Genomic DNA, 25173 nt, shown 5'->3' on the forward strand with positions numbered 1-25173 from the left:
GAGAAAACTGCAGCATGCTGCGGTATTTTCTCTGGCCAAAAAACGTAAGAGGGACTGAACTGATGCATCCTGAACAAATTTCTCTCCATTCAGAATGCATTAGGATAAAACTGATCAGTTTTTTTTCCGGTATTGAGCTCCTAGGACGGAACTCGATACCAGAAAAGAAAAACACTAGTGTGAAAGTTGAGGGTAGAATAACGCATTGCCCCAAATGCCAGATACCTAAGGGTACTTTCACACTTGCGTTAAAGTTTTTCGGCATTGAGTTCCGTCCTAGCGGCTCAATCCTGGGAAAAAACTGATCAGTTTTATCCTAATGCATTTTGAATAGAGAGCAATCCGTTCAGTATGCATCAGGATGTCTTCAGTTCAGTCACTGTACGGTATTTGGCTGCATGCTGCGGTATTTTCTCCTTCCAAAATTCCAGAACACTTGCCGGAATGCTGTATTTTGCATTATTTACCATTTTAATGTATTAATGCTGGATCCGGTACCAAGTGTTCAAGCAAAACGGATCCGGTTTTCCGGTCTGCGCAAAAAATAAATAAATACCGGATCAGTTTTTCCGGATGACACAACGGAGAGACGTATCCAGTATTTCAATGCATTTGTTAGACTGCTCTGCATCCGGATCCGGAAACAAATGCTATCCGTTTGCACACGGATTTCCGGAATCTTCACAAAGCAAGTGTGAAAGTACCCTAACACAGATCTCAGATCCCAAGGTAGAAACCTTCTGGCAATCCTTCCTATCCCTGATAGAAACAGAATGCCATATACAACTCCCAATGGATCCAGAAATTCTTCTATTCCATGCGGGGAAAGGTTCAACCAAACTAGTGGCAGCGTTCCATGTTACTGACCTAGTAGCTAAAAGATGTCTAAGATGTCCTAACACACTGGCTGAAACCCAATACGCCACCACTGAAGGAGGTCAGACAGCAGACGTCAAAATGCCTGGTGTTAGAACGCATTGAAACAGAATACCGCAGATCGACACCGACAAACTCCTTCTTTAAAAAATAGAGGGTATTCCTGACGGCCTTCTTCATTGAATCAGAAATAATGAGACTATCCGCCCTTTTCTTTACACAGAAGGGTATGCCAGGGTAAGACCACCAGACCCAAGGTACAAGATAAACTCAAAACAGGACACCAAATATAATATAGTATTTTATTTCTTGCATTTCTTTTTTATTCTTTGCATTTCTCACACTTTCTTACACGTGTTTTTTTTTTTTTTTTTACATATCTTGCATATGTCTCTTACTGTAATTTCATTGCACCGGAGATAACGGGGGGATAAAGAGGATGGAGGGAGGGATTTAAAGGGATATGTTGTGTTTAAAAATGTTATATTACATGAAAATTGCTTTGTATAACTTTACAATTGTATCCTTTTCTATGAAAATAAAATAAAATATGGTTTAAAAAAAAAGAAAGACTGGATTAGATTTCTTTCTCAGCGACAACTCAAAATCGCAACCAAGGTTGACCAACAGCGGGAAGAACATGGTGTGGGCGCTGCGTCAAGGAGGGCTGAGCCATGCGCCCTGCATGGCACACGTGTTCAGTCTGGTTGTCAAGCGGTTCTTGAAGTCTTCCACCCATCTGCAAGACATCCTAAAAATGGCCAGGAAACTTTGCATGCACTTCAGCCACTCGTACACCACAAAGCACACCCTCCTTGAGCTGCAGCGGCAGAACAGCGTCCCCCAACATAGGCTGATATGTGACGTTTCCACCCTTCATATGTAGGACCGACTTTACGAACGATTTCTTGATGATCCAAGCGGACAGGAGTACTCCCCTGTGTAACTTCGCTGTCAGCCAGTGGCAGCTCATGCGTGACACCTACCGTTTGCTCAGGCCCTTTGAGGAGGCGACGTTATTTGTGGCCGCAACTGGCAGAGTTTGCCTTTGGAAAAGCTGTCCTGCTTGGCCAGTAGTGTGGCATCAGAGGAGGTGTTTAGTGCGGCGGGGGCCATAGTTAACCCAAGAAGAACTCGCCTGTCCACCCAAAATGTGGAGAGATTGACCTTTGTCAAGATGAATCAGGCGTGGATCAGCCAGGATTTCCACCCACCAATGACTGATGCATCAGACTAGATCATCCATGGTGCCACACAAACACTTTGACAAAAGAGACTGGGTTCTTCTGGCTACCTGCCTCAGCTACTATTCTGATGCTGCCACCTGCCTGATGCCACACATCTGATGCCAAGTTCTCCTTCTTTCACCCACCATCTTCAGCTGGTACTGGTATTGCCACCGACCTCCCCACTCTGTCACCAGGTCACTCTATGGTCTCCTGATGCTGCTGCCACCTCCACACTATGTCACCTTGCCACTCTGTGATCTCTTGATGCTGCTGCCACCTCCACACTGTCACCTTGCCACTCTGTGGTCATCTGATGCTGCTGCTACCTCAACACTGTCACCTTGCCACTCTGTGGCCTCCTGATGCTGCTGCTGCCACCTTCACACTCTGTCATTGTGCCACTCTGTGGTCTCCTCATGCTGCTGCTGCCACCTCCACAATGTCATTGTGCCACTCTGTGGCCTCCTGATGCTGCTGCTGCCACCTCCACACTATGGGTAACATTCAGGTGCACCTGTGCCGCCTGCGTCATATGAGTCAGTGGTAGGTGCGACTCACAGCCTTCTCCCTAATCCCATTGTTTGTGTGATTTCACACTGGAGGTAACTGGGAGTTGTGTGTCGGACCTTATGCCCCTGTAATTGCCCATATGGAACAGGTAGATTAGCGTTAGGTCCCGTTGTTGTGCACCATCTTTTGTAAATCTGTTTTATATAGCCAATCGCATCCACACATTTGGCTATCCTGTGTAGGATGTCTTTGTGGTACATGTGGTCCGCTGTGGGCATCCTCCATTGTATGCATTTTTGCTGGGAATTGCTGTTAGTAATGGACCACATGTGCAGGATTTGCTCCCCCGGTTAGAAATGCGCAACAACATATGGGATTTTGAGCATTTTTATGCCTTTTAAGACCACTTTATTCTGATATTCTGTTTGTACATGCATGCCTGGAGGTGTGGCAACTCCAGGTTTGCATGTGCCTTGATTTTTATCTATGGGTAACATTCAGGTGCACCTGTGCGGCCGGCGTCACATGAGTCAGTGGTAGGTGCGATTCACAGCGTCCTCCCTACTCCCATTGTATGTGTGATTTTACGATGGAGGTAACTGGGAGTTGTTCGCTGTGTGTCGGACCTTATGCCCCTGTAACTGCCCATACGACACAGGTAGGTTAGCTTTAGGTCCCGGGCCACTTTGAGATACCTTGACGGGGTGGGCGAGCTCCGGTATGTTCTTGACATAAGAATATATTAGCAAAAGTCTCATTTTAATATCAGTGTGAGAGTTTAGCCATATATTGTCAATTGCATTTACCATTGTAGTGCACCATTTTTTATAAATCTCAAACCCTTTAACCCCTCCGGTGGAAATCCTTGGTTTAAAAACCGTGCAGCGGTTTCATAGTTGCCGGGTTTCTAATGTTCTAAACAGCAGACACACAAAGCTAATGTCTACGATTGGTGATTTCTACAGAAGTATATTTCATCCCAAGTCAGTATCTGACAGGGTTTGCTTCTTGGACATGATAACACAATTTGGTTCGTGAGCCAACCCTTTAACCTCTTCAGCAGAAGTCCTAGTTTATAAATCGTTCAGCGTGCCTCATAGCCGCTGGGTTTCTAATGTTTTAAAAAGCAGACACATGGAGCTAATGTCTACGATCGACGATTTTTACAGAAGTATATTTCATCCCAAGTCAGTATCTGCCAGGGTTTGTTTTTTTGACATGATAAGACAGTTTGGTTCGTGAGCCAAACCCTTAAACCTCTTTGGCGGAAGTTCTTGGTTTAAAAATCGTGCAGTGAGCATCTGTGTTTCTAATGTTTTAAATAGCAGACACATGGAGCTGATGTCTACGATCGGCGATTTTTAAAGAAGTATATTTCATCCCAAGTCAATTTCTGCCAGGGTTTGCTTTTTTGACATAACACAAATTTATTCGTGAGCCAAACCCTTTAACCCCTTCGGCGGAAGTCCTGGGTTTAAAAATCGCTCAGCGTGCCTCATAGCCACTGTGTGGAGCTAATGGAGCTAATGTCTACGATTGGCAATTTTTACAGAAGTATATTTCATCCCAAGTCAGTATCTGCTAGGGCAGGGATCAGCAACCTTCGGCACTCCAGCTGTGGAGAAACTACAACTCCCAGCATGCACACCTCCCAGTGAAGTGAATGGCACATGCTGGGAGCATGCTGGGAGTCGTAGTTTCACCACAGCTGGAGTGTTGGCGGTTGCTGATCCCTGTGCTAGGGTTTGCTTCTTTGACATAACACAATTTGGTTCGTGAGCCAATCCTTAAACCTCTTCGGCGGAAGTTCTGGGTTTAAAAATCGTGCAGTAAGCGTCTGGGTTTCTAATGTTTTAAACAGTAGACACACGGAGATAATGTCTACGGTCGGCGATTTTTACAGATATATATTTCATACTTGGTCAATATCTGCCAGGGTTTGCATCTTTGACATGATAACACAATTTTGTTTGTGAGCCAAACCCTTTAACCCCTTCGGCGGAAGTCCTGGGTTTAAAAATCATTCAGCGGGCGTCATAGCCGTTGGGTTTCTAATGTTTTAAACAGCAGGCACATAGAGCTAATGTCTACGATCGGCGATTTTTAAAGAAGTATATTTCATCCCAAGTCAGTATCTGCCAGGGTTTGCTTTTTTGACATGATAACACAAATTTACTCGTGAGCCAAACACTTTAACCCCTTGGGCGGAAGTCCTGGGTTTAAAAATCATTCAGCGGGCGTCATAGCCGTTGGGTTTCTAATGTTTTAAACAGCAGGCACATAGAGCTAATGTCTACGATCGGCGATTTTTTTTAAAGAAGTATATTTCACCCCAAAGTTAGTATCTGCCAGGGTTTTCTTCTTTGATATGATAGTACAGTGTCCGTCCCAACAGATGAAGATTTTTCTTTAATTTGACCCCCTCCCCCCCAACGCCGCATCATACACAGTGCCCTGGTCCAGGGTGGCAAGGACTGGAATGTGCCTAGTTTGGAAGTGGTTCATAAACAGGGAAGAGGCAAAAAGGCCAGAGGGAAAGCGGCCAGGAGCGGCTCCTGCGCTATTGTCATCCCGTTCTATCCGCCGTGGTTTGAATAAAAGCCCTGAGCTTTCCAGAAATCAGCGCTGATAAGTGAGAGCAGCGTCCGTGTCAGCAGCCGCTCCCTGATCCACAAGCCTTTAAATAATAAATCTCTCCGGATTAATTATCTGCTGAGAATATTTTTGCCTACGTTGCTTTTAATGGGATGATGAGAAAATATTGTGTCTTGTGTGGTAAATGCAAAAAAAATATTGCAAAAAAAAAAAAGAAGCTTTTTGATTTCCGATGCATTAGGTTTACTTAGGAATTTTTATGGCTGGATAAAAGCTGTGAAATTTTATGACGTGCCAATCAGACATCATAAAGGTGCGACTGGAGGAAATACAGCAACTGGGACTCCCTCCCTTCCCCAGTATCAGCGGAGCTCCATTTTCTGCAAGGGTGCATTCACGGTGTCCGTGGTTTGCGGTCCACAAAACGGACAAGGGTGCGTGAATACCCCCAGAGGCTGGCCATACCTAAAGTGCTGTCAGCGGATAGAACGTCTGACTGACAGTGTCTCTCCCAACCTCCCCATACACATGCATGCTCGGTTCTCTCTGTGGGAAGAAGAGAATAAGCCTCTTCTGCGGTAAAAGGACTGGACATGTTGAAGTCCAGCAGTCCCATACTTCTCACTCCTGACGTCTGCTACACATGAGCTCAGGGATCAGCAACCTCCGGCGCGCCAGGTGTTCTGAAACTACAACTCCCATTCACTTCTATGGGAGTTAGAAGAACAGCCGAGCATGTTTGCATGCTGGGAGTTGTAGTTTCACAGCAGCTGGAGTGCTGAAGGTTGCTGATCCCTGCAATAGCTGATAGGCTGGTCCTGCCGAAATCAGTGGTTTCTGCTAACACTATTCTTGTGTATATGGCCCTGTAGTTCAGCAGAGACTGATGTGTCGCCATCTCTTTACCAGGTAATTGGGGCCCTCAGCTGTCAGTTGCTGTACCTACACCTATTATAAGTAAGAGGACCTGTCACCTCCCCTGACATGTCTGTTTTAGTAATTATTTGTGTTCCCTGAGTAATAATTCTGGAGTATCATTACGTATATCTATATTATCTTATTCCTCTATTGATCCTGTTGGAAGTTTAAGAAGTAATTTCGTTCTGCATTGTGTTATTTGGTTCTGCTGGGGCAGTATATTGTGCTGCACTGTGTTATTTGGTTCTGCTGGGGCAGTAGTATGTGTTACACTGTGATATTTTCATCTGATGAGGCAGTATTTTGTGCTGCACTGTGGTATTTGTATCTGCTGGGGCAGTATATTGTGCTGCACTGTGGTATTTGGTTCTGCTGGGGCAGTATTTTGTGCTGCACTGTGGTATTTGGTTCTGCTGGGGCGGTATTTTGTGCTGCACTGTGGTATTTGTATCTGCTGGGGCAGTATTTTGTGCTGCACTGTGGTATTTGTATCTGCTGGGGCGGTATTTTGTGCTGCACTGTGGTATTTGGTTCTGCTGGGGCGGTATATTGTGCTGAACTGTGGTATTTGGTTCTGCTGGGGCGGTATATTGTGCTGCACTGTGGTATTTGGTTCTGCTGGGGCAGTATTTTGTGCTGCACTGTGGTATTTGTATCTGCTGGGGCAGTATTTTGTGCTGCACTGTGGTATTTGGTTCTGCTGGGGCAGTATATTGTGCTGCACTGTGGTATCTGGTTCTGCTGGGGCGGTATATTGTGCTGCACTGTGGTATTTGGTTCTGCTGGGGCAGTATATTGCGCTGCACTGTGGTATTTGGTTCTGCTGGGGCAGTATATTGTGCCGCACTCTGGTATTTGGTTCTGCTGAGGCGGTCTACTGTGCTGCACTGTGGTATTTGGTTCTGCTGGGGCGGTATATTGTGCTGCACTGTGGTATTTGGTTCTGCTGGGGCGGTATATTGTGCTGCACTGTGGTATTTGGTTCTGCTGGGGCGGAATATTGTGCTGCACTGTGGTATTTGGTTCTGCTGGGGCAGTATATTGTGCTGCACTGTGGTATTTGGTTCTGCTGGGGCGGTATATTGTGCTGCACTGTGGTATTTGGTTCTGCTGGGGCGGTATTTTGTGCTGCACTGTGGTATTTGGTTCTGCTGGGGCAGTATATTGTGCTGCACTGTGGCATCTGGTTCTGCTGGGGCAGTATATTGTGCTGCACTGTGGTATTTGGTTCCGCTGGGGCAGTATATTGTGCTGCACTGTGGTATTTGGTTCTGCTGGGGCGGTATATTGTGCTGCACTGTGGTATTTGTATCTGCTGGGGCAGTATTTTGTGCTGCACTGTGGTATTTGGTTCTGCTGGGGCAGTATATTGTGCTGCACTGTGGCATCTGGTTCTGCTGGGGCAGTATATTGTGCTGCACTGTGGTATTTGGTTCCGCTGGGGCAGTATATTGTGCTGCACTGTGGTATCTGGTTCTGCTGGGGCGGTATATTGTGCTGCACTGTGGTATCTGGTTCTGCTGGGGCGGTATATTGTGCTGCACTCTGGTATTTGGTTCTGCTGAGGCGGTATATTGTGCTGCACTCTGGTATTTGGTTCTGCTGAGGCGGTCTACTGTGCTGCACTGTGGTATTTGGTTCTGCTGGGGCGGTATATTGTCCTGCACTGTGGTATTTGGTTCTGCTGGGGCGGTATATTGTGCTGCACTGTGGTATTTGGTTCTGCTGGGGCAGTATATTGTGCTGCACTGTGGTATTTGGTTCTGCTGGGGCAGTATATTGTGCTGCACTGTGTTATTTGGTTCTGCTGGGGCAGTATATTGTGCTGCACTGTGTTATTTGGTTCTGCTGGGGCAGTATATTGTGCTGCACTGTGGTATTTGGTTCTGCTGGGGCGGTATATTGTGCTGCACTGTGGTATTTGGTTCTGCTGGGGCTCACTCTGCCAGCACGGATTGGTCTAGTCCTATTCAAGTGAATGGTCCTGGGCTGCAATACCAAGCACAGCCACTATACAATGGGCGGCGCTGTTCTCGGTAAGCTGTGAGGAGGCTGCAGCGCTCACCGGAGCACCACGACTCTTCAATCGGCTAATCGGCGGGTGTACCAGGAGTTGGACCTCCATCGATCAGATATTGATGAGCTATATTGAAGATAGGCCATCATTATCGAGGACCCGTAAAACCCCTGTAAATGGAGACAAAAACCGTCACGTGAACGGAGTGTTACAGGCCGTGTGGTTTCACATCCTCTTCTCGTCCTCGTCAGGTGTTGTTTTCACTCGGAAACATTTTGTCTCAGGAAATTATCTCGGGGAAGTAGTTTCACACTAACAGATTCTTGTGGGGGGTGATACGTGGACCTCGCTCGGCTACGCTTCTGCTGTCCATCAGGAGGTGAGTAATGATTTGCAAAATTTCCTCCCGGACCCCCAAATGCTCACGCTTTACCGCCCTCCGAGGGTAAAGTCCACACGGTGGAAGGAATCCAATGTGTCTTTGAAGTGGAATCCGCGGCAGAACCCCTGGGCTGATGCTGTCCTGAGTCTGAGTTTCCACCTTCAGGTTATTAATGCAGTTTTTGAAGCCAAAACCAGAAGTGGATTCACATTCGGGCCTCAGTCCTCCCCTTATACGTGTCCCCTCGGTGTCATCCCTTCCCGGCTGTGGCTTCAGAAACTGCCCTAAAAAAAAAAAACGGAATGTGGAAACCCAGTCTTAGATTTCAGTAGTGCAGTCACATGTTTTTTTTAAAGAATGATCAATGTTGTTCAGCCTGAGCTGCCTGTTTCATGAACATAGTGCCATAGCTAAAAAAAAAAGTGCTATAACTAAATATGACAAAAGGCAAGGGAAATCAGTGAGAAAGAGAGAAGTAATAAACCCGGTACTACTAGTACTAGCAGTGGCCACCCTTAATGGGTGCGGATTGCATTGGATCCGCATCTAGAACAGGGATGCCCAACCTGCGGCACTCCAGCTGTTGCAAGACTACAATTCCCAGCATGCCTGGACAGCCTACAGCTGTTAGGGCATGCTGGGAGTTGTAGTTTTGCAACAGCTGGAGGGCCGCAGATTTATATATAGCTTAGAGGACCGCCGGGACCCGCACCTATATCGAGAACAGAGCACCGCAAGGTGGTGGCTGGAGGACTCCGGTCCGGCCTCCACTAAGCCAGCGCTCTGCTATTTTCGCCGGCCCCATAGAAAATGAATAGAGGGCGGCTGCGCATGCGCAGTGCACCCTCCTTTACTTGCGGGGCTCCGTTCTCGATATAGGTGCGGGTCCCAGCGGCAGAACCATGTAAACGTGTGGCAGGACCACTTTGAAGAGAACCTGTCACCTCTCCTGACATGTCTGTTTTAGTAACTACTTGCATTCCCCATGTAATAAGGAGCATCTATTCATATGACTCTATGTTGTACCGTTCCTTTATTACTACTGCTATAAGTTATGAATGAATTGCTAGCAGTATTCAGTTAAGGTCCAGGTGGGTGTTACCAGTTGTGTCCCTGCACAATCTGACTGATTGGATATCACACTGTGCAGGGACACATTCCCAACTGGTGACACCCCTCTGGACCTTCACTACAAACTGCTATTACTTCTTTCATAATTTCTAGCAGGAATAACAGAGGAATGGCATATCATAGAATTGTTATTACTTGAGGAAAGTATTTACTAAAATAGACAAGTCAGGAGAGGTGACGGTCCTCTGTAAGGTTTTTTCTAGACGGGTGCTTTAAATGCTCCTCCGTAGACATGTACTCATATGTAATATGCAGTATACATGTATATGCTACGGATAGGAAAAAGTGTGCGATGCTGGTGCGGCCGAATAACCTGTGAGCCAGTTCTGAAATCCAGGCTGTGTACACACAGAGTGACCTTTAGCTCGGCTGCTGTTTTTCCACCAGTAAGTGAGTTTTTCTGTGTCCGTCCCATTCTGAAATTACCGTATATTACTTTGGCGGAAATATCCAGCCCCAGCGTCCAAGGGCAAACACTTTATTACACCACAAGGAGCGGAGCAGCATGTTAAATACATTTAGGACAGGATATTAACATCAGCATCAAGAGCAGGTATTCGCTGATGCCAGGTGAGTATTGTACAGCACAATGCCAGCACATCGCTGGAAACTGGACGAGTACACGGATTGCTGCTCTGAGGGGAGATTTATGGTCTGAATAACCATCAATCCACCCAGCAGCCTTATTAACAATGCTTGCTTTTAAAAAAAAATACAAAATAATAATATATCAAAATATAAATTTATATATATATCCTTTATAGTGTTACATATGTAGAGCTTACATAGACATTTCTTTAGATTATCCAGTTCTGGCCACCTGCAGCCACCACTAGGGGGAGCTTACTGCATACAGCACTATATAATGAACTGATGGTAAAACCGTATGCAGGACGCTCACTGCTGATGGAGACCTCCATAAAGCCCAGCGGGCATGGCTCTCAGTCTTGGGACTTGGAGGCAGGGCTGCCATCAGAAATTTTGGGGCCCCTTACACAGCTCAAGGCCTGGGCCCCCCCTCCTACCCCGCCCCTTTAGAATCCATCCTGACTCCACCTCCCCTCCACCCCCAAGGACCTACCCCCAATTTCATAATTTTTTTACAACTACAAAGACAGTAAAAAGTGATAATCAGTGATTTCAGTAAGGAATAAATTTTTGACCAAATAATATGAAGCCTCCTACCACGACAAGGTAGACTCTTTTAAGCAGGACCCTCCACTAACACTAACTACACTACCTGTTCTAATCTGCCCTAGCAATCTTCCCCTGGCACATTTAAAAAAAAAAAAAAAAGCACAAGGTTTACTGTTACAGTGTTATGGGGGGATCTGTGGATGACGTACTGTTATGGGCGGAATCTGTGGAGGACTTACTCTTATGGGGGGAATATGTGGATGACACACTGTTATGGGGGAATCTGTGGATGACACTGTTATGGGGGATCTGTGGATGACACTGTTATGGGGGAATCTGTGGATGACACAGTTATGGGGGATCTGTGGATGACACACTGTTATGGGGGAATCTGTGGATGACACACTGTTATGGGGGATCTGTGGATGACACACTGTTATGGGGGATCTGTGGATGACACACTGTTATGGGGGATCTGTGGATGACACACTGTTATGGGGGAATCTGTGGATGACACACTGTTATGGGGGAATCTGTGGATGACACACTGTTATGGGGGAATCTGTGGATGACACACTGTTATGGGGGAATCTGTGGATGACACTGCTATGGGGGAATCTGTGGATGACACACTGTTATGGGGGAATCTGTGGATGACACTGTTATGGGGGATCTGTGGATGACACACTGTTATGGGGGAATCTGTGGATGACACACTGTTATGGGGGATCTGTGGATGACACTGTTATGGGGGATCTGTGGATGACACAATGTTATGGGGGATCTGTGGATGACACTGTTATGGGGGATCTGTGGATGACACACTGTTATGGGGGAATCTGTGGATGACACTGTTATGGGGGATCTGTGGATGACACACTGTTATGGGGGATCTGTGGATGACACTGTTATGGGGGATCTGTGGATGACACACTGTTATGGGGGAATCTGTGGATGACATTGTTATGGGGGATCTGTGGATGACACACTGTTATGGGGGAATCTGTGGATGACACACTGTTATGAGGAATCTCTGGATGACGCACTGTTATGAGGAATCTGTGGATGACACTGTTATGGGGATCTGTGGATGACACTGTTATGGGGATCTGTGGATGACACTGTTATGGGGGATCTGTGGATGACACACTGTTATGGGGGAATCTGTGGATGACACACTGTTATGGGGGAATCTGTGGATGACACTGACACTCAACCACTCTCAAACCCAACTGGTCAAACTTGTTAAATGGATCCCAAACACAATATACACAATAACACCCCCCACCCCCTCCAACACTTAATTAACCCCTTCATGGCCTAAACATTTTTTTCAAAGCTGAACACAAAGCTAAAAAGGGCTGGGTGGGCTGGCAAGGGAGGGGTTAATAACAATGATGGAGGATCATGGCCCTGTGGGATAATGCAAAAAACAGCTTTGCATTTTACCCCTGAGCAAAGACCACACAACAAGTTGGACATGCAGTACTTTTAGTCCGGCGGCCTTTCGCCATGCACTGCCGTGCTGGGACGGAGCTCCACCCCCGTCCCCATTATAGTCAATGGGGACGGAGCGGTGGTCCGGCGAAATAACGGCAGGACGGATCTGACAGGGTGAACAGCCTGTCGGATCCGTCCTGCCGCTAGTGTGAAAGTAGCCTTAAAATCTCATGGCTTCTGAGCAACAGTCATCTGTCACTTCTCTTATCTCTCTGCTCCTGTCCCTTAATCTTATCACTGCTGCAACAAAAGCATCAGCCTCAGTGTAAACTGTTCTAGTGACTCACGGCTCTTTTAACTCAAAGAATCGAATGAGTCTCTTACTAAGGCCTCATGCACACGACCGTTTTTTTTTAAGGTCCGCAAAAACGGGGTTCGTAGGTCCGTGATCCGTGTCCGTTTTTTCGTCCGTGGGTCCTCCTTGATTTTTGGAGGATCCACGGACATGAAAAATAAAAAGAAAAATCTAAGTCAAGTTTGCCATTGAAATGATAGGAAAAAACGGACACGGATCACGGACACGGATCACGGACGCGGATGACAATCTTGTGTGCATCCGTGTTTTTTCACGGACCCATTGACTTGAATGGGTCCGTGAACCGTTGGCCGTGAAAAAAATAGGACAGGTCATAATTTTTTTCACGGCCAGGAAACACGGATCACGGATGCGGCTGCCAAACGGTGCATTTTCCGATTTTTCCCCGGACCCATTGAAAGTCAATGGGTCCGCGAAAAAAACGGAAAACGGCACAACGGCCACGGATGCACACAACGGTCGTGTGCATGAGGCCTAAGTCGGATCTTTATATTCTTTTAACCTGAGACTCATTCGATTCTTTCCTAGACTCCCTGCACAGTGTGACTCAGACTCAGAGCTGCTAGTGCTTCCCTTGCCTCAGCTCTGATTGGTTGGTGGGCGGGGAGGGGAGGGGCTGGCAGAAGCAGCTTCCACTCTAGGATCAGATTACACTCCTCCCGAGTCCCTCCCCTCCCTGCTGCCAGCGGCTCTGCTATTGTGTGCTGTGACTCACTGACTCAGACTGAGGAGCTGTTTCACACGGATCGGCTCAGTCAGAGGAATCGACTCCTCCGGTTCAGTGAACTAAATCGATTCAAATGAATGATTCGTTCATGAACTGGACATCACTAGCAAGGAATGATCAATTGCCCCCCTCTAGCGATGCAATAAAGTTCAACTCAAGTCACTGACAAATGAGAGGGGGTAAAAAAAAAAAAAAAAAAAAAAAAAAAAAAAATTTTTTTTTTTTTTTTTTTTTTTTTTTTACATTGGAACTGCCCGGGCCCCCCCCAGGGTCTGGGCCCCTTACTGGGGTATCGGCTGTACCCCCCTGATGGCGGCCCTGCTTGGAGGTAATAAGGACCCATGGTAAGTCACCACCAGAAGTGTGTGGAAGCATCTTTCTCCTCTCTCCCCACCGACAACACATGCGCGCGCGCGCTCAGCCCAACCCCTGGGCCCGCTCCTGTTGCTCTGCTAGGTGCAACCTGTCGTCTCGCGCTCACCCCTCTGAACCCAGTCATACCCACGATACCTGTAGGTCATTCCATGAAATATACCCATGAAAGCGCTGGAAATTTAAAGGGGAAGTCCGCCTGAAATTATGTTTTGACATGGAACGGATACAGCCTCACCAGTCCGCACATATGTGGGGACTGGGGAGGCTGAATCTGTTCCATGCTGTTTTTCATGACGTTTAATTCAGAGGACTGCGTTTTTGGGATGTCATATGTTTTTTATATACATTAAAAGAACGGGAAAAACGTAAAGTGATAGATACTATAGACACAAATACTATTTATTTACATAAATAAAATAAAAAATAAATATAAAAAGCTCCTCTCCCCATCAGAATACATGGACGCCTGACCATGTGTACAGGGCAGTTGGGGGGGGGAGAGCCTTTTGGCCGACCGCTATCTAAGGGCGTGTTCACACCACATTTTAGATCTGAAACGTGTGAGCACACCCCAAAATGTATACCCTCTCAGCTATGTAGGAGAAGCACCTACCTACCGGTAATTGGAGCTCCCCTTACACAGTGAGGTTGGCAGTGGGCACCATTAGGAGGCATATAGGGGGTGCCATGTTTCAGATGCCAGGCATGATTGTATATGAACCAATGGTTCCATGTCTCCTTGTGAAACTGGGCGATGGTCCCTTGCGTTCCCCTCCACACGGATGGTTCCAGTGGTCGGATCCCCACTTTGGTAACCACATAGCATCCCGTGAGGAGAAGCCCCTTTAACGCTCGTAATTTTGCAAGAAGGTAAATTTATAACGACGGTTATTTGCAAATGTCTGCACGGGGCGGAAGTTACACATTTTTATCATTCCAGTCTTCAGTCTTTAAACTTTTTACTCAAGCTCAGTGGCGTAGCGTGGGTTGCCAGCACCCGGGGCAAGCCAAAAATTGCGCCCCCCCCCCGCGCCTACCCCAGGCACGCCACTTTTAACAGATACTATAGTAGATCACTAGCAGTCCTATGTAACACCTCAGATAACACAGAGATAACTCTCTGAGTACAGATAATGTAGTAGATGGGTGTGAGGCCCCAGAATTCTGAACACACACAGTGTGACCTGAAGTCTGGGGCCAGAATGCGGCAGTATGGGCCAAATTCTCAATCTTCTCCCCCAACCCTACCATGAAACAGATATGTGGATGGACATTATTATTACAGTAGAATACTGCACCATACCTGTTACATCCAGTGACGTCTTCTGTGATGTAGACTCTCCTCGACGTCTTCATTCAGAGATAAGACCACCATGATAACTTCTTTCAGCCGCTTCTCGTCTCTGCAGAGTTTCACCGAAAAAAATTTAGGTTCCTCACTTTACTATCATGCTCTCCTTCCTGGTATCTCAACACTGTCATCCTGCTGCCCCCCAATACTGAGCTAGAGCCAGACAGATAGCTTTCATTCCCCATAATATTATTCCCCCTGTATATTATAATGGCCCCCCTCTTTATTATTAATGTACTGGCCCCCTCTTTAATAACAAAGAGGGGGCCATTATATTAGTAAAGAGGGGGTCATTACATTAATAATAAAGAGGGGGTCATTACATTAATAATAAAGAGGGGGCCAGTACATTAATAATAAAGAGGGGCCATTACATTAATAATAAAGAGGGGCCATTACATTAATAATAAAGAGGGGGCCATTACATTAATAATAAAGAGGGGGTCATTACATTAATAATAAAGAGGGGGCCATTACATTAATAATAAAGAGGGGCCATTACATTAATAATAAATCGGGGGCCATTACATTAATAAAAAGAGGGGGCCATTACATTAATAAAAAGAGGGGGCCATTATATTAATAATAAATCGGGGGCCAATACATTAATAATAAAGAGGGGGCCATTACATTAATAATAAAGAGGGGGCCATTACATTAATAATAAAGAGGGGGCCATTATATTAATAATAAAGAGGGGGTCATTACATTAATAATAAAGAGGGGGCCATTACATTAATAATAAAGAGGGGCCATTACATTAATAATAAAGAGGGGGCCATTACATTAATAAAAAGAGGGGGCCATTATATTAATAATAAATCGGGGGCCAATACATTAATAATAAAGAGGGGGCCATTACATTAATAATAAAGAGGGGCCATTATATTAATAATAAAGAGGGGCCATTACATTAATAATAAAGAGGGGGCCATTATATTAATAACAACGAGGGGGCCAATACATTAATAAAAAGAGGGGGCCATTATATTAGCAAAGAGGGGCCATTACATTAATAATAAAGAGGGGGTCATTATATTAATAATAAAGAGGGGGTCATTATATTAATAATAAAGAGGGGCCATTACATTAATAATAAAGAGGGGGCCATCACATTAATAACAAAGAGGGGGCCATTACATGAATAACAAAGAGGGGGCCATTACATGAATAACAAAGAGGGGGTAATTACATGAATAACAAAGAGGGGGTCATTACATGAATAATAAAGAGGGGGTCATTACATTAATAATAAAGAGGGGGCCAATACATTAATAATAAAGAGGGGGCCAATACATTAATAATGAAGAGGGGGCCATTATATTAATAGTAATGTACTGGCCCCCTCTTTATTATTAATATAATGCCCCCCTTTTTATTAATAATGTACTGGCCCCCTCTTTGCTAATGTAATGTCCCCCTCTTTGCTAATGTAATGTCCCCCTCTTTGCTAATGTAATGTCCCCCTCTTTGCTAATATAATCGCCCCCTCTTATTACTATGCCAATGCCATAGCCTTTCTGCTCCAGTCCTCTCCCACCCCCCATACTGCCCCCAGAGCCTCTGCACTGCAATTAGGAAAGGTAACATAAAAAAAAAATACTTACCCATCTCCATCCCTGCTTGTTCCCGCCGCAGGCGGTCACGAACGCCTCACTGTGCCTTCCTGCGCCGCGTCATCTCGCGAGACCCGACGCAGGAGGTCACAGTGAGGTTATCGTGACCGAGTCCTGCATCGCTCTACTGCCTTATAGGCTTCAGGCCACTAGGCCTGAAGCCTATGGGGCATAACGGAGGGGACGGGAGCCATAGGCTCCCGTAGCCCTCATTGAAATTTCGGCTGCCTGGCGCCCCCTGCAATTTGGCGCCCGGGGCAACGGCCCCTCCGGCCCCCCCCACGCTACGCCCCTGCTCAAGCTATATTCCAGCATGCTGCTATGGGCTGACGTGGTTTGACGTGGCCTATTATACCCAATGGGTACTTGATATCCGAAGACGATGGGTCTATGGGCCGACAGATGAAGCCTGCGGAGAGCTCTGAGCATCTTCTTCTGTAATCAGATGGCATCTTTCAGGTCCTCTAGTTCTGCTTTCTCAGAAATGAAATACACATTTTTCAAAGTGTGAGCATGTAGAGCGCTCAACGCTCAGCTTAAAGGGGTGGAAAGTGGGACCTCCTCCCGTGCCCTGGAGGATCTGGCTTGTCCATGCTTTACATGGTAGGCCATTCTTCTGAATGGCTGGCATGCAATACCTCATTTCTCCTGCAGTGGGTGTAAAGGACAGCTGGAGCTTTCTTCAGTCTGGTGGGATCTCTCCTTTCTCCATACGCCCACTGCAGGAGAAATGAGGTATTGCATGCCAGCCATTCAGATGTGCCCATGTTGCGGTCCACAATGCACAGGCAGCGGCTGTGTTGTGCCCGTTGTTTGCGGATGCAGACCCATTCACTTGAACGGGTCAGCGATCCGCAAGATTCGGCCCGCACCGCAAAAAAAACCCAAAAAAACGTGTTCTTTTTTTTTTGGGGCGGCGCGGAGGCACGGACTGAATTTCCACGGAAGTGCTCCGTGCCGCCGCGCCACACTTCTCTGTATCTTGCGGATTGCAGACCCACTCAAATGGCCTGTGCCCGCTGTTTGCGGGCCACAATACGGGCACGGGCTGCATGCGTTCGTATGCATGAGCCTTTAGGCACATGACCGTATTTTTTTGCAGATCATACACGGACCCGTTCATTTCTATGGGTTCTCAAAAAAATTAAAAAGGGACAGCACGCGGGATGACCTCGCCGCAAATTATAGAATCCGTCCTGTTCTTGTCCGTTTTGCAGAAAAGAATAGGCCTTTTTACAGCAGGCCCTGCGAAAATTGCAGCATTTTTCAGACCTGAAAAACGGATACGGTTGTGTTCAGGGGGCCTTACAGGGGTTGTCTAGGATTACCCCCTAGCAAGCGGCACGTGACCCCGCAATGAAATGCAGTTTGGAGACACTTTAATGTTGAGGCTGGTCATTGGCTGAACTGGCGCATCCGTCCGCAGCCCAGGATCGGAAGATCGCCAGATGCAGCCAGAGCGCTTGACTGGATGGTTCTTGTGTAAGGATCTAACTAAAATCTTGAGTCGATCCTGGACAAGCTCTTTAAGCCTTTCTAATGGGATGGGGTCCTATTCATGTGCTCATCAGGGGGTCCGGCTAATTATCTCAGAGAAAGCCATTCATTTCCCAAATGTAACCCCCCCCCCCCCCAGTCTTCGGAGTGTGGGGGAGGGGTGGCCTCAAATGTCAGGTTTTCTTTAATAGACACCCCCTTTAATCAGTGTGTTTTTTTTTTATTAATCTAGAGAGCCCCTTTAACACCAGGAGCATCCTCTCTGATGGACCATCTATCCAATCAGAGAGTGAGATTATCATCACATCCGCGGCCCAGATGTCCGATATTTGGCGGTATAACAATGGGCCCGATGTGAAGCCTCCTCTGTGATCTAATAGAAGGAAATGGGGAGGAAACGGGGGTTGAAATTCGGCCATCACTCTATGAAGAAAGTAAATGTAAAGCAGAGTCACAGCTCAGCGTGTAATGTGGGGGGTGGGGGGGGGGGCAGCCGGGGACTTCACTCCTTTAATATGTTAATGGTAAACGGTATTGGGTTCCGAAAAGGAAAGTCCTTAACCCTTCCTGCTGCTCTTCTTATGCTACAAAGGTATTGTCATAATGATACAATGTAACGTGTGTAAGTACATATAGGAAAGTAATATTCTCAGTGCTGTCTTGGGGAATTGCTATTTATGCAGTTTTGCAAAAACGTAGAGGTTTAGAGAATCTTATTTGTAATTTTGCTGTCCGCCGCAGAGTGTTTTCTGGGATTACACATTGACGGCTGCCCATACACCGCTTCGGCTGAGGTGTACGAAAGGATTAAGCTGCCTGCTGGAGAACATGTGCACTGAATTAAAGGGGTCTTTTATACTGATAAGTAGCTTGTCGGTGTGGGTCTGACACCCGGGACCCCCGCCTATCAGCCTGTTTGAGAAGGCACCGGCGTTCGCAGTTGAGCGCGCGCGGCCTTCTCTCTGCTCACCAATCAAAGCGCCGTACATTGTATACATTGACTTAGGTAAGTCCAAGACAGGCAGTTCTGTTAGTGTTAGGGACCCATCTGCGGAAGCCACCTTGACGCAGGTAGATGGGCCCAACACGCGTTTGATCAAAAATGAGCGCAAAGAGCTTCTATTTTTTCATTTATAGTAGGTATAATACTAGAATGATCCCCATTTCTCAGTTCTATTGTTTGCATGTGAAATGTTGTGCAGCCATGCTTTTATTAGTTCTCTGTATGCCTGCTTTATGGATATGCACCTGTGACCATGAATGTGCTAGTCTAAATTATCTTGTAGTACATTGTACAGTCGGTATGCTTGGTATCGCAGCTCAACCTCATTCAACATGCTCCAATGACGTCACAGTGATGGCTAACCTCCGGCATTCCAGCTTGCACACTTTCATAGAAATGACTGGAGCAGGCTGGGAGTCGTAGTTTCTCCTCATCTAGAGTTCCGGAGGTTAGCCAACACTGGTCTAGGCTAAGCTAAGCTACTGCAAGCTTCGGAGCCTTCTCAAACAGCTGATCGGCGAGGGTCCCAGTTGTCGGACCCCCGCCGATCAGAGGATAAGTTATCAGTATAAAAATCTCGGAAAACCCCTTACACACCCGATCTTTGTGTCCCCTGCCGGGGAGCTCCCCATACACATTAGGTTAGCACCTGATCCTGCTGAAAAACGGTGGATCTAGCTGGCAATCATCTATATTTTTATGGGTGTGAGGTTTGCGGGAGTGGGATCTGTGTGGCCACCAAATTTTTCACCCACCGGCAAACCCAATTCTCCCTTCTCGGCTACAGCTCATGGTGGAGGCTGGGGTGGTAACCTTAGCATGAAGAAGGCACGGGCAAGACATGCCCTCCAAAAACAAAGGGAGGCCATTTTCCCCTGAGGTTTGCAGGGTCTCCTGAGAGTTGGAGAAGGTTTGTGGGGTCTTATCTCCATTTGGAGAGGGTTTGTGGTAGACCACATCCTTGCGCAACTTTTTATACCATAATTGTCTGATAGGGGGGAGGGGGTCCAGCTCCAATATCTGCAAGCCTGAGAGAAGCTCTGTAAGAAAAGTGGTCAACCTATTAATGTGCACAAGTCCAGCGGCTAATATTAGTCACAGAGGCTGCAATGCAGACAGTATTCTGCCCACACGCATCCATTTTCCAGCCTTATGTGGCTGATAACTGAGAGCAATCGACTGTATTCAACTGGACAGAAAATGGAGAAAATTGACTTTAGAGTCACTTTAAGTCACTTTGGTATAGTAGCGCCTCCTAGTGGTAGAGCACGTGTTTACACACGCCTGGGGCTTTTGGGTTTAGTATAGCACATGCTAGTCACCCAAGGTTAATGACACAAAAAAGTGATAAATTACTCGCGATGCAATTACCGCCATCTTTGCTGACTTCCTTCCTGTTCGCACACACAGGGGCGCTGGAAAGTCAAATTGCACGTGAATTTTTTTCTACACTTCTTGAAGTGTGAACGTTGCGTGTCTGCAGGGCCTGTTTCCTGAGTTTTGTGGCTAAAATCGGAGGATGCAATGAACACCGCAGAGGCATCGTAATTGGAGTTGTGACGTAGTGGGTGCACATGCACCAGGTAGACATCTGACTTCTGTCGCATTAGAGTGCACATGTCCTGCAAACCCAGAACGGGGCAGATCCAGAGTGACAGGATCCTAGTGTTGGCACTGTCTCCTGCTCTACCCAAGGCCATAGCTGTAAGTAGAAGAACTGTCTCTGCTGCCTCGGATTCTCAGTGTAGGTTAGTGTCCTCCATCACTAGACAGTCTCTCCATAACGTAAACCTAGCATGCTCTAACATAGGCTTATGATTGATTGACCTAAACATAATTCTCTCTCCATAATGTAGACCTAGCATGCTCTAACATAGGCTTATAATTGATTGACAGAAGCAAAAATATCTCTCTCTCCAACGTAGCCCTAGTTAACATAGGCTTATAATTGTATTGACAGAAGCAAAAATCTCTCTCTCCCCAATGTAGACCTAGCATGCTCTAACATAGGCTTATGATTGATTGACATAAGCATAATTCTCTCTCCATAATGTAGACCTAGCATGCTCTAATATAGGCTTTTGATTGATTGACAGAAACATAAATCTCTCTCTCCATAACGTAGACCTAGTATGCTCTAACATAGGCTTATGATCGATTGACATAAGTATATCTTTTTTGTAATGTGCATATAACCAATTTATTTGTGGTTTGTGGTGAACACATTGCGCAGCAGGATCACACGTGCCGTGTCTGGTAGAGCCGCTATGCTCTAACGTGAGCTTATCCTTCTCTGACCTAAGTAAATACTGTTTTTGGACTTTAGCAGCAAATTAATCCCAATTTAGGCAAATGCAGGATATTACCCAGAAATATTATTGGATATACATGCCGTATCTGTTGGAAATATTATGCTCTGACATAAGCTTATATTTTACTGACCTGAGTGATAGAATAGATTTTACAAAACCAATAATTTCTTTACCCATTTTTGAACAAATTGCAATTTTTATTAATAATAATCAGAATAATAATCATTTATATAGCGCCAACATATTCCGCATTGCTTGTAAGGAATATATTGCAATATAATATCAGTAGGTATCATATATGCAGCACATCTGCTAGAGCTGGTATGCTTTAGCAGTCCATATGTCAGCAGTTTTGTACCTATGACACTGGCTGACCTGTTACATGTGCACTTGGCAGCTGAAGACATCTGTGTCGGTCCCATGTACATATGTGCCCGCATTGCTGAGAAAAATGTTGTTTTACTATATGCAAATGAGCCTCTAGGAGCAACGGGGGCGTTACCATTACTCCTAGAGGCTCTCTCTGTAACTGACGCGCCTCCTCCACTTTGACAGGACCAGGTGTGATCACGTTTACACTGCCTGTTCCTGTCAATCACAGTGCAGAGGACGCGGCAGATGCAGAGAGAGCAGAGCCTCTCGGTGTAACGGTAACGCCCCCGTTGCTCCTAGAGGCTCATTTGCATATATTAAAACATTATTTTTCTCAGCAATGCGGCCACATATGACCATGGGACCGACACAGATGCCTTCAGCTGCCGAGCGCACATGGAACAAGTCAGCCAGTGTCCTAGATACAAATTATTGGTATTCCCGCTCTAACATAAGCTTATTTTTCACTGTCCTAAATGATACATACGTTTTACATTCATCCCATACTTGGTCAACGCAGTCGATAAATAGCATATTGCCCAGTGATTACATTATGAGTATCACATGCGGTAGGGATGGTATGCTCTAACATAAGCTTATTTTTCACTCACATAGAATTTTTTAGACAGTTAGTAATAGTGTACTCTGACTTTATACTGCACGATAATATCCGATCAGTGTTGATGTGCACTAAATCCATTTATTTCCGTGTTGTCAGTGAACAGGAAGGGGCTGCAAACCATTCCTGAAAAACAATACAGTGCATTCAATTGGAGGAAGCGGCTCCAACTCTGGACAAAGCAAATCTTCTGTCATAGTGGGTGACATGCCTTTTCAGGTAATCTGGTCCAAGCCATTGCCTTTCTGATCTCCTGTAGGTTTGCTGGTGCAGCCTCGGGATGTTGTGCATGTTGGTATGCGTGCCATTTTTGTCATTTTTCATTCATTTACACAGGCACCCTCAAACTGCGGCCCTCCAGCTGTTGCAAAACTACAACTCCCAGCATGCCCGAACAGCCTACAGGTATCATCCTACAGCAGGGCATTGTGGGAGTTGTAGTTTTACAACAGCTGGAGGGCCGCAGTTTGAGGATGCTTGATTTACACGACTTGCAATACAATGTAGTTCGAGCTTAAAGGGGTTTTCCAGGATTCACATATCCTTGAGATTTGTCATCGATGTCTGATCGTGGGGGGGGTTCGACTCCCAGCACCGTCAATGATCAGATGTTGGGAGGTGTCTCAGCTCTCAGACTAAGGGCTCATGCACACAAACGTATGTATTTTGCAGTCCGCAATAAAAACGGATGACATCCGTGTGAATTCCGTATTTTGCGGAACGGAACTTCCGGCCCCTAATAGAAAAGTCCTATCCTTGTCCGTAATGCGGACAATAATAGGGCAAGTTCTATTTTTTTTAATGGACATATGGAAACGGAATGCACACGGCGTAACTTCCGTTTCCGCAAACCGGAAATAAAATGCGTTCTGCAAAAAAAATAAACTGATTACATCCATGTGGCGTCCGTGTTGCATCATTTTTTTTTTTTGCGGATCTATTGTAACAGTGCCTGTTCACAAAAACAAAACAAACAAGAATAGGACATGTTCTAACAGACAAGTAATGCGCACGGAGACATTTCCATTTTTTTTTTTTTTTGCAGCCCCATTGAAATGAATGGTTCCGCCAAAAAAACGGAACGGACTTGGACAAAAAATACGTTCGTGTGCATGAGCCCTTCATAGCACGCCAAGCATAGCGCCATACATTAGGTAGTGGTTGTGCTTGGTATTGCGGCTCAATCCCATTCACTTGAATTGAACTGAGCAGCACAAAGGACATGGATCTAACGCCACAAGTCGAGGAAGCTGATTGGTGGAGGAGTCAGGAGTCGGACACCCCCACCTATCAAAAGATATCCTGTGGATAGGTCATCAATATTTAAAACGCCTTTCATCTATATCTAGCACTAAATGCTCCCGTTTTGTGTACACAGCTCCTATGCAGACCTCTGTATTTGCGTGTTATCCGCCTACAAACAGTGTGAACCCCCGAAGTCATACGTTACCCTCTTCCATCCGTCCCACCCTTTTTCTGTAGGTTAGCAAGGGAGTAGAATATGGTTAAGCAGAATCTGACTACCCACAGGGTTTATTTGTAGTCTGTTGCCATGGAGACACATGAGTCTGCACGGGAAGATGGATACACAACTGTGTTATTATTTGAAACAATTTACAAAAGTAGTTGCATTTTTTATTTTGAGAAAAATTCTTGAAAAAGTGTATATTTATTTCCTTTTTTTAATGATGGGGTTTATGACCTCTTCCGGGCACCGTCCATAAATATGGCATCTTTGTTATACTGTATGTCCTCCAGAAAAAGTTTGCTATTTTCTGGTACTTTTTTTAGTTCTATTACTGGTTTCTGTAGAAAAAGTCTGTTGCTGCCAGGAAACTGTCATCAATCTGCTGCTGATACAGCGGACTTTTGCTTTATGTCCTTTATTTATTTTAACTCTGCTTTTTTGTGATTTTAACTGTATCTTTCAGCGCAGCTTATTAAGGAGACGGTTAATAGGCACGAGTCACGACGGATCTATCAGCTGCAGTTTGCTGACGGTTTCCATCATGCAAACAAATGAAAACGAAAGCAAAATATTACAAGAATGCTGGATTTTAGCATTTGATGATTATATTGACTAGGATACCCAATGAGACGTGCGCTATCCGTGTTCTCCACTGGGGGTCAGTGGAAAAACCACTATACGCACTGGTCATTTAAAGGGGTTTTCCAAGTGTTTTTTTGACTGATGGCCTATCCTCCTCCTAGGTCAGGGATGGCCAACCTGAGGCTCTCCAGCTGTTGAAAAACTACAACTCCCAGCATGCCCAGAAGAGCCGCAGTTTTAGAACAGCTGGAGAGCCGCAGGTTGGCCATCCCTGTCCTAGGTGATCGGTGGAGGTCCAACACCTGGGTGCTTGAGAAGGCAGCGGCGCCCGGAGTAGCGCCATGTCCTTCTCTCTGCTTATCAAGCACAGCACCGCACATTGAATAGTGGTTGTGCTTGGTATTGCAGCTCAGCCCCATTCACTTGAATGCAACCGATCTGCGTCTGTGACTGATGGACGTGACTTTGCACGGAGAAAACCGAGGCGCGAGTGCTAATGTTTTCTCAAACAGCTGATCGGTTGGGGGGTCCCGGATCAGCTCATCAGTATAAAACTCATGGAAAACCCCCGTTAAGGGCTCATGCACAAGACCGCGCCGCGTTTTGTGGTCCGCAAATTGCAATTCGCAGAATGCAACGG

General features: G+C 46.0%; 1 protein-coding gene across 11 annotated transcripts in view; it reads left to right on the forward strand.

Annotated features, from left to right (window-relative positions):
- Window positions 1-25173, forward strand: part of LOC122919421 (beta-1,4-galactosyltransferase galt-1-like) — a 71437-nt gene that overhangs the window by 38002 nt on the left and 8262 nt on the right. For 2 of the 11 annotated variants that reach the window (XM_044268434.1, XM_044268441.1), the window contains exon 2: window positions 22590-22702. In XM_044268434.1, the coding sequence (XP_044124369.1) occupies window positions 22691-22702 (12 nt within the window). In that variant the 5' untranslated portion in view covers window positions 22590-22690. Of the gene's footprint in view, window positions 1-8362; window positions 8525-10114; window positions 10229-20345; window positions 20929-22582; window positions 22703-25173 lie in introns of those variants that run through there. The other 9 variants (XM_044268437.1, XM_044268443.1, XM_044268435.1 and 6 more) reach the window with 8 other exon arrangements.

This window comes from Bufo gargarizans, chromosome 9 (genome assembly GCF_014858855.1).
Source record: "Bufo gargarizans isolate SCDJY-AF-19 chromosome 9, ASM1485885v1, whole genome shotgun sequence".
NCBI lineage: Eukaryota > Metazoa > Chordata > Amphibia > Anura > Bufonidae > Bufo > Bufo gargarizans.